General features: G+C 40.0%; 1 protein-coding gene across 1 annotated transcript; it reads right to left on the bottom strand.

Annotated features, from left to right (window-relative positions):
* Window positions 1–5,609: 5,609 nt before the first annotated feature.
* TCF21 (transcription factor 21) lies at window positions 5,610–8,767 on the bottom strand. Its single transcript, XM_032214943.1, has 2 exons — window positions 8,198–8,767; window positions 5,610–5,875 (listed from the first exon to the last, which is right to left on the bottom strand). Exons 1-2 carry the CDS (start codon window positions 8,651–8,653, stop codon window positions 5,786–5,788), a joined length of 546 nt encoding a protein of 181 aa, XP_032070834.1. The 5' UTR covers window positions 8,654–8,767; the 3' UTR covers window positions 5,610–5,785.
* Window positions 8,768–10,168: the final 1,401 nt, after the last annotated feature.

Genomic DNA, 10,168 nt, shown 5'->3' with positions numbered 1-10,168 from the left:
ATATATTCTAGTTAATATAATCTAGTTAAATTCAGTTAAAATGCTGCTGAATATTAATAATGTGACAGACAAAAATACAAATACACGGAGAGTTATTGATACTGCATTTAATTATTTGGTGCACATTCGATTATGTTGAATCTGCCCACATTCTTGACCTGATTCTATCCATATTTTGGAATCTGGTGCTAGCCGTTTGCCATAAAAACCTAATGGCAGCTCTCTCCTGAAAAAACTACTTACTCATTGAGGTGAAGTGAGTATGCTTAATTATTTTAATATTAAAAGAGGATTCTGAAATTATTTTTGGTTAATTAAAACCAAGTGTATATTAATGTTGTTTTAAGATGTATGTTTCTTATATACATTTTACAGTCATAATCTATGTAAGAATAATTTAGATAATTATCTTAATACACCCAGCCACAATACCCCTTATAATTATGAAGCATGGATATTGGAACCTAATTAATTCTGATGGGATGATGTCACAGATAAATTAACAATCAAATCTGTGTCTGTGAAATTTGGTTGCAGAAAAATCCTGGGGATTTCTAGCTTATTGCAAAAGAGCATTCATTATCTGCCTTTATATGTATACTTTTTTTTATTCAGCCTGCTATTCAGAAATTAGTACTCTTGTGGATCACACACTAATGCTAATAGGAAAAATATTTATTTTCTTGTGTCTGATATATATGTGAGATTTGCACAATATCCCAATAGATGTATTGTGTGTTGCCTGGAGTTTTGTAAACAAAAATCTGGAAAATTTGTCAACTGTCGCCTGTCTTAAGCTATCTTTATATCATGCCATTAATAAAACTATTTCATGCATGTGATAAGATGGTCCATTAAAACTTCTACAATAAACATGATTTTTAAGCTTATGCAAGACAGTTACATCTTGGATAAGGGGTCTTTAATCACATCTTCCCGATGCCGTGTTCCTTCTGCTTATTTACATACCTTTTAGTTAGAGGTTTTGTGGGTTTTTTTTTGCAAATTTTGCAAAAGGTTAGGTTTGAGTTTAGTGAAACTTTCCCCCATGGGAATGTTACTGTTCCCAAAAGGAATCTAGGTATCAAATTAAACAATATTACACATATATGAACGAAACTGTGGAAATTTAAAGCTCCTCTGCTGGGAATAACAGTATAAATAACTGAAGACATTTTGTAAACAGTGCGGTCATAACCTTGAAACGTTAAACAGTTCTCTGGGATCTGGCGCATCAGCTGCCTCTGGACTGAGCTGCCTCAGAGGAAAGAGCCCAGCACTTCTGTTTATCTCTTCGCGTAATCTCTCAGAGAGTAACAGATCAGATCAATAGAAAGAATGATGTTTAAATTAAAGCCAGGGCACCATGAGACTGTACAAGGCAAGAGGATCGTCCCATCCAAATTATTCTATCAGTATTTTTAATGTTCCTTAACATACTCCCCTGGGTCTTACCTATTGGGAGGCTCTGGGAGTTTTGATGAAAAGGGTAATTATCTTTGCAACAAGGCTGTTTTTAAAGTTAGGTACCCCACACTAAAGAAAGGAACTTCTTTGAAAATATTCTTTTATCTTCCAGTAATATAAATTATTGTTTGATGATTAATAATAAATTCCAGGCAAGTTGTTATCCAAAGGGATGAGCCGTTAAAGATTATCCTATCCTATGCAAAAGTATAATGTACATGCATAACAAGTGCTTCCATAATACTATATAATAGCAATAGCAATAGCAATATAAAATGTATACAGAGGGCCTGGGGAATGGGGAGCAGGATGGACCCATTAAATGGCTCATATGATATGTTATCACCAGGGCGGGGGGGCATATTTTATTATTTATGATTCTTTTATTAGTTTGTTTTTTATATAATGTTTTTATATTTTTGTAAGCTGCCTTGAGTCACCATGTGCGAATAGGCAGCAATATAAATCTCATAAATAAATACATACATAAATACATACATACATACATACATACAGCCTTGCACCATCCGATTGATAAAAAATATTTGGAAATATGGCATACCTTATAATTTTATTCAGAATTCTAGCAGATGACAAGTTGAGAAACCACTAAGACAGAATGCAAAGGCACCAGATGTTCTCCTTATAGACTTCAGCAATCCAGAAATTGGAGAGAGAAGGGTTGGTAGTGGGTTACCATGAGTTTGTAATGTCCCATGGTTTGTACGGATGCATGCACATGTGGCTGTGAAGATTGTCAACATAGCCCAGCCAGCCCAAATCAGATGGTTAACGAAGACAATACGTTCTTTTTAGTAAAACAGAAGTGTGGACTTCCCTGTCCTTCAGTTTAAAAGATGTAGAGTAGACCTGAGGTAAAAGTTGAATGTGTGTCCTACAAAGAAATCATCTTGTCTTGACTGCTTGGTTAAACCAGTTAAATATAAAGGTAGTTTCATCTAAAGAGTATTCTGATTTACCAAGAAATCATATTTGCAAGATACAGGCTAGAAATAAAAATTAAAATAAGCAAGAAAATGGTAAGACAACACCTGTCTGACCTTGATGGATATAAATCACTGGGATCTGATGGATTACATCTCAGAGTTCTGAAGGAGCTGGTAGGTGTTATCTCATTGTAATCATTGTATCATATATCTTTAAAAAATCTTGGACCACCAGGGAACTACCAGAGAACTGGAAAAGAGCTGATGTGGTTCCCATCTTCAAAAAAAAAAAGGGGGGGGGGGAGATAGACCCCGGAAACTACAGACTAATCAGCCTAACATCAATACCTAGAAAGATAATGGAAAAAATAATCCAAAAAAATAATCTGTGAACATCTAGAAACAAATAAAAGTTATAACTAGTAGCCAGCATGGGTTTGTTAAAACAGATCATGCCAACCAATCTTATTTCATTGTTTGACAAGTAACTAACAAAATGCTGAGTACATGGTGTATTTAGACTTCAGTAAGGGATTTGACAAAGTAGACCACAACCTACTTCTTGGTAAGATAGAAAAATGTGGAATCCATCATCCCCAGATGGATTTGTAACTGGCTGACAAACTGTACTCAACAAATAGTCCCTAATGGTACTACAGCTACAGTGGGGTACCACAAGATTCTGTCTTAGGCCCAGCACACTTCCATATGATCATAAATGACTTAGATGAGGGAATAGAAGAACTCATCAAATTTGCAATGACACTAAGCTGGCAAGAATAGTTAATACCACAGAAGACAAGCTCAGGATCCAAAAGGATCTTGACAGACTTGAACAATGAGCCCTAGCCAACAAAATGAAATTTAATGTGGAGAAAAGCAAGGTTTTACACCTGGTCAGAAAAAACCAAAGGTACAAGTACAGATTACGGGAAACCTGACCCCAAAACAGTAACTGTGAGAGGGACCTTGCAGTCCTAGTGGATGACCACTTAAACATGAGTCAGCAGTGTGTGGCAGCACCCCAAAAAGTTAATACAATCCTTGGTTGTATAAACAAAGGCATAGAATCAAAATCATGTGAAGTATTAGTACTGCTTTAAAGATCCAGAAACTAAAACATATAAAGAATGGTTGTAGGAACTGGGTATGGCTAATCTAAAGAAAAGAAGGATGAGGGGGTGGCATGATAGCAGTATTCCAGTATTTGAGAGGCTTCCACAAAGAGGAGCAGGTCAATTTATTTCCAAAACACCAGTGGCAGGACAAGAAACAATGGATGAAAATTAATCAAGGAGAAGCAACCTGGAATTAAGGAGAAATTTCCTAACAGTGAGGACATTAACCAGTGGGAAAAGCTTGCCTTCAGACATTGTGGGTGCTTCTTCATCATTGGAGGTTTTTAAGCAGAGATTGGACAGTTACTTGTCTGAAATAGTATAGGATCTCCTGCTTGAGCAGGGGCCTGGACTAGAAGACCTCCAAGATCCCTTCCAGCTCGATTCTGATTCATTTCTGGATATATACAGGTTTACTTAATATTGAAGATAAAGGTGATATCATTTAAAGAGTATTTTGAGTTACTGAGTTTCTTAATAAGCATAGGATATTGAAGATAATGTGTTGCCTTTCTTTATGAAAGCATTAATTAACTTTATATATTTATTCGATTTCTATAGCCGTCCGACTCAAACAAGTAATTGCCCCAACATTGCTGTTGGTAGCTTGGGTCTGCCTATCCCTCTATCACTGTATTAGAGATATGCAAACAAGAATGAAAAAATCTTAAAGCAAAATATTTCAGCTTTTGCTTTGTTTGGTTTATTTGAAAGGTTATGGATGACACAGTCTGAATGGCAGATGCTTTTTACATTTTTACATTTACTCTAATTCATATATAATTTAAATTATTAACTGCATCCTTGTGACATTCAGAAAAAAAATGTTTGACCTGCTTGATACTTTTCAAATATTCCTTTCTACCATTTTTAACGAAAAAACCCAAACTATATACAGCAGATCTTCAAGCCGCTTAACTAAAAACAAATATGCTGGGATGTAATCTGGAAGTATTTTTTCTCATGTTGTGTCTGTTATTTAGGAATGTATAATTTAGAGCTGATGCTAATTTCCAAAAAGTTATTTAGGATCATCATATAAATCCCTTGGAAAAAATGAGGTTAACAGGAAAACCTTCTGAACTTACCTGGGATTTACTTCCAAGTATAAATCAAATCACTTTAATCCTTCAAGCACCCTGCTTCAGATTTATTCTATTCAAAGAAATTGTACCTACCTTCATTGAGCATTTTTCTGTTTTCAGCCTTACATTAGAAATGTTTAGAAAAGACACATTCCATGGTAACACTTAGTTTGCATGACTTGTAAAAAATTCTATAAAACTTAGATGGCTTGGTATGCAAAGATAATAACTGTCTGTTTTCCATCCTTATCAGCTTTGCAAACAACCCATTCTAAATTAAGACATGAATAGTAATGACAATACAAATGTATGGTTTGAGCTACAAATTTTGCATTAAACTTTGTTGCTAATTTCACAATCTCCCTAATTCTTAAGTTAAGTTATTGGAAATGTGACAAACAGGTTCCTTCCTTCTTGAGGGAGACAGCCATTACATGCTGTTTTTCTAGCCATCTAAACCTCCCCCCAAAGGATACGGTCTACCTCTTCTTAATTAGGAAAGTAAACATTTCATAATCTGAGGTCAAATGGTTTTTGGATTGTGTCACTTTAAGATTTGTAAAATCTCCTCAGCCAAAATAAAATAAATAGTAATCCTCTTTTTCTCTTTTCTTTGGAAACAAATGAAAAAACAAAACCCACATACCACAGTGCGCTATTTTCGTTTTCCCGTTGAGGATATTTTTTTAAAAAAATTAAACAAATTATAGCAAAATTTGTTTGAAGAAAATATATTCATAGATAGCTTTAATGTGTATTCTTTTTAGAGATGTGATTTCAGAATAATTGATTCTAGGAATCGCCGTCTTTCACAAAGTGGAGTACACAAGATAGAAAGTTGCAAATTTTAGTTGGATCCAGAGAACAGCACTTGGACCAGCAAGGTGTTGCTGCAGGATATTCAAAATATATATGTTTTTATATATATATATATACTCATATATATATACATACAAGTTAATAAAGTTAAATATATGTTCTTTGTGATTGTTTCACTTTCCTTTGGCATAGTACATTTGGTCTTCTTTTCAGTTTTAGGATTTGTTTGTTCCATGAGAAAACAGTTTGTTGTCTCCTTGAAATGCTTCCTCCACCCGTTCGTATACACAATGCACAATTGCATTCATCCACAGAGAAGAGTGCTTTTCTTATGCTCAAAAATCCTGGGTCAGGAGGCAGTAGGGCCACACAACCGAGTTGTGTTTACTGCTTCTTTCAGCTCATTCTCTGGTTTGCCAGCAATCATAAAAGGCCATGTCTGCAGCCAAGGAGCAAAAAGGGGTGGGGGCAAAGGCGAGGAAGAAAAAGAAAGGAAGAAGAAAGGAAGAGAGAGAAAGAGAGATCAGTGTATTTTAAATGGTGCAGTTCTTGAACTGTAATAAACAAAGTCTTACATAGATAACCCAGGTGTTCTTTCCAAACAATAGGAAGAAGTAGCTACACAAGCTACTGAGTGTAACTAGGTTCTTAAGATGGCTCCACCGTATTGCCCCATACAGCTGCAGAGTCATAATGTTTTGCACCATAAATATGTTTTTTTACTCTTTAAGTTTCTCATAACTCTCTGAATCTTGTTTAGAGTGAAAGGTCGTGCTTTATTGATCCTAAATACCAACATTTGTTATATTTGATAGAAATGATATTTCTCTCAAATAGATATATAATGAATGCAACCCAAAAAGCATATTGGGGCAGACATCTTTTTTTTTTAAGCCCCTGTCTATTCTTGACTGGGTAATGTCAAGGCACGGCTCCCACTTCACTTTTGCTTTGTTTTGAAAAAGATAAGAGTACTATCTCCTCTAAAGCATTTTAAAGTTGGAGATGGGGGTTTCTTCTTGACTGTATCCTTTGGTTTGCAGCTGCCAAAGTTCTGTTGAGGTCAGAAACCTCATAAGGAAAATATAATGCTAGAACTGTAAAATTACAGTCCTATCTGTTTCTTATGGGCAAAGACAATAGCCACAAATCACCTTGTTGTTTTTTAAATGTCATGAATGCAAAATTGCTAGCAAAATAAAATCTGTGTAGTTTATCTGTATTGTGGTGGTGGGAAATTATTCATCATTGTCATGCTATTGTAGTAACTAATCTCAATGTCTTTTAAAAATGAAGTAAACGTATGCATGCAATAATGATATCAGCAAAACTAACAAGGTCAACCGTGTCTCATCCCTTCTCCCAAATCCATCAGTCAAAATAGTTTGAGGTTCTGGGTTTGTTTCGCTTTCAGTAACTTTTTTATATGTTTACTGTTGCTAACCAGAGTAATAAATAAAGCCTCATCCCTTTATTACGAACTAATTAACCATTAATGAAATAATTGTTTTACATATAGGACCACAATAAAGTAAACTATCAATCAGATAAATTAAAAAAACACAGAGAAGGAATGTAATGCCCCCCTGCCACATTCCCTTCCAATAAGGAAGGTTCAATCGATAAAATCCAGAATGGAAGGTTTTTTTTAAAGCGAGTTCCTCCCTTTAGAAACTCTTGCCTTCGTTTCAGCCATAAACTGGGGCTAAAAGTTTCCCTCTTTATGATCAATTCTGTTGCTATAAATAACGGGAATCTCCAAATATCGGAATCGACATATATATAAATGGAGAAGCTTATAAGTAAGTATTCGAAGCCACTTCCTATCAGGCCCACCCCGTCTTCTTTCTTCCTCCTTCGTGACCTACAAACGGATTGTGGCTCCTTTCGTGACGGAAGTCGAGAAGTTGGTTGTAAATCTGAAGGTGTACGGGCCACACATAACCCTTCGACTCCCGAAAAGCCCATAATTTAAAGAGGGGTGGTGGTGGAAGGATCCTGACGACGGGCGTGGGAAAGGAGGCAAGGGGGAAGGCACCTCTTTTCGTTTAAACTCCGTTGTTGTTATTCGGCGTTTGGGAAAAGCGGTTTTGGATGGCGATTTAAATAATGTTAACAGTCGCAGTCAGTGGTTAGTGGTTGCGATAGTACTACTCGTAATAATCTCCAACCCTCCAGATAAAACACGCCGAAACCAGATCTCGCCAAGTGACAAATCGGACTATTCCCACCACCCCCCTTAATCAATTAGTGGACTTAGTGAGCGAAGGATCGGACGGCTCCCCTCAGTTATTAGTACGAAGCGGCCGGGACGCCTGAAAAAAAGTTCTGTGGCGCAATCCACAGAAGGGGGGGGGGTTCCTTTAAACGATAAGTGATTATCGTTTTGGCGTTATTATTATATTTATTATTCTGCCCGTCACTCCCTGCGCCTTTTCGGGACAAACCGAGCGCCGAGTGGTCTGAGCGCGCGGGGAAGCGCCGAGCGCGCCAGGCGGGCGAAGACTTTTCCACAGCTCACACAGTTGCCTCGCACCACTTCGAAAACCGACTTCATCGCCAGCCCGGGAGACGCCACCCACCCGGCTAAGTACGACGACTTTGCTGGCCAGGGAATTTAGGGGTGGGGGGAAGCGAAGGGGAGCTGAAGGCGCCAGGAAGGCGCGGAGCCAGGTGTGAACGTCGCGGCGTGCGTGTCCTTTCAGCCGTCGCACACACACACCCGGCCGCGCGTTTCCCGCCTCCCGAGCGGCTCACTCACCAAATTGACGGGGTGAAGGTAGCCGTTCTCGTACTTGTCGCTGGCCAGGATCTGCCTCAGGTGGGCGATGTAGCTGGAGGCCAGGCGGAGCGTGTCGAGCTTGGAGAGCTTGGTGTCCGGCGGCACCCAGGGCAGGGTGGTCTTGAGGCGGGAGAAGGCTTTGCTCAGTACTCTCATGCGAGCCCGCTCGCGGGCGTTGGCCGCGTTCCGCTGGACCTGCTTGCCCTCCTGGCCCGCCGGAGGGCTCTTCTTGCCCGGCGTTTTCTTACGCGCCTTGCCCGCCGCCGCCGCGCCCCGGCCTTTGCCAGGGGAGCGCCGCTCGCAGGCCGAGCCTTCGGCGGGACTCTGGCGGGGAACGGACGGCGAACCGCAGTGGTCCATTTTCAGGCTGCCGGAGCAGTCCAGTATCTCCGCCTCGGGAAGGTCTTCGGCATCGCTCAGTGAGCCCGTGGACATGGCCTCGGGCCGGGGGGCAGGGAAAGGGAGCCCGCCGCCTGGGGACCCCCGCTCAGTCTTCTTCGCCCGACTCGGCGAGAGGGAAGGAGAAGCGCAAGTTGTGCGGAGCGCCCGGGAGGCATTTATCGGGGGGGGGGGGGGGAGGAATGAATAGGCGGTCCGGGGCAGCCCGTGGAGGGGCTTTCTCCGAAGGGTCGCCGCACTGCGTGGACTGCCGCACTCACCCCGGGACAGTCGGGGGAGAGGATCAGTCGAGGATCTGGGCTTTCCTTGAAACGGGGAGATCTGCCTTCTTCGTTTTCTTTTTTCTCCTCCGTCCTGATGTATCTGCTTCCCTTCTTGCTGCTGAGCCTTCTAGACTAGGATGTCTCCAGAGATGGGTCTCCTTCCCTGGGTTTGCCCCAAAGATTGCCTGGGTTTAGGAACCTCTGGGACATCCCTGCTCAGATGATAGAATGGGATTTGCTAGTTGTTCAGACCTAGGCCTTGTCTTTCTTCCTTCCTTCCTTCCTTCCTTCCTTCCTTCCTTCCTTCCTTCCTTCCTTCCTTCCTTCCTTCCTATTGCTATTACTGATGATATTTCTCCTGTGAAGTCTTAAATGCTGCCTCACCCCCCCCCCCTCCAAATTGCAGAACACTAGGCATTTACTCCTGAATTCCTGGAATTTGAATGGGCTGGTCAATGACGTCTGTGTCTGAGACCTCTAAGTTCTTGACAGAGCTGACTATCTTAAGCCTGTCAGAGTTTGCATAGACTTCATCTCACCAGGCTGGACCATCTTTCCTGTTAGGCAGAGAAGGGCAGCCATCTCAGCAGCTGATTCTGGCGGTTATGAAAAGGCAACAAGCTGCTATTTTATTTGTTGTTTATTGTGTCTTTGCTGCCAAGGTTGGGAAGAGGTGTTTATGGGATTTTCTGCTATATGTCAGAATAATTTGTTTTAGGATATAGTTTTTTTTTTTTTTTGCTTCCTGATACCTTTGGGTCAGTTTTAATACCTGGTGACTGTCTGGCCAAATCTCTGCAGTTTTCTTGGAAAGGATTCGGAAGTGGTTTGCCATTTCCTGCTTCTTGTGGGAATGCTGTAGATGTAACATATATTGATTCCAACAAACCCATGACATTCAATTTAGCATTACAGTTGAGTAGGGGTTGAATGGCATGATGATTAAATGGATATCAAAGGAGCTGAAACATTGTATTCAGAGTGTTCATCAATGGTTAAATGTCTTTGGAATTCTCAGTCATCCAGGATTATGGTTGTCATGATGAAACATCTTCAAGAGAAAAACACAAAGTCCAATTGCCTTTTCAAAAAGCATCTTTGGGACACACTCATCAATGGTTCCTTATTGACCTGAACAAGATACCAAATAAAGTGCTACCAGGTTCAGACTTTTTCTGTCTTATGTTTTATTTCTATTTTGTTCAACCACTCTTTATTCCTATATATGTTCTTGGTAGATATCTTAAACTGGATCTTAGAGGATCTAGCCTGAATTTCATCAATGGAT

The sequence above is a fragment of the Thamnophis elegans genome, chromosome 4 (assembly GCF_009769535.1).
Source record: "Thamnophis elegans isolate rThaEle1 chromosome 4, rThaEle1.pri, whole genome shotgun sequence".
NCBI classification, from domain to species: domain Eukaryota; kingdom Metazoa; phylum Chordata; class Lepidosauria; order Squamata; family Colubridae; genus Thamnophis; species Thamnophis elegans.
This window is presented reverse-complemented; position numbering and strand designations above follow the sequence as displayed.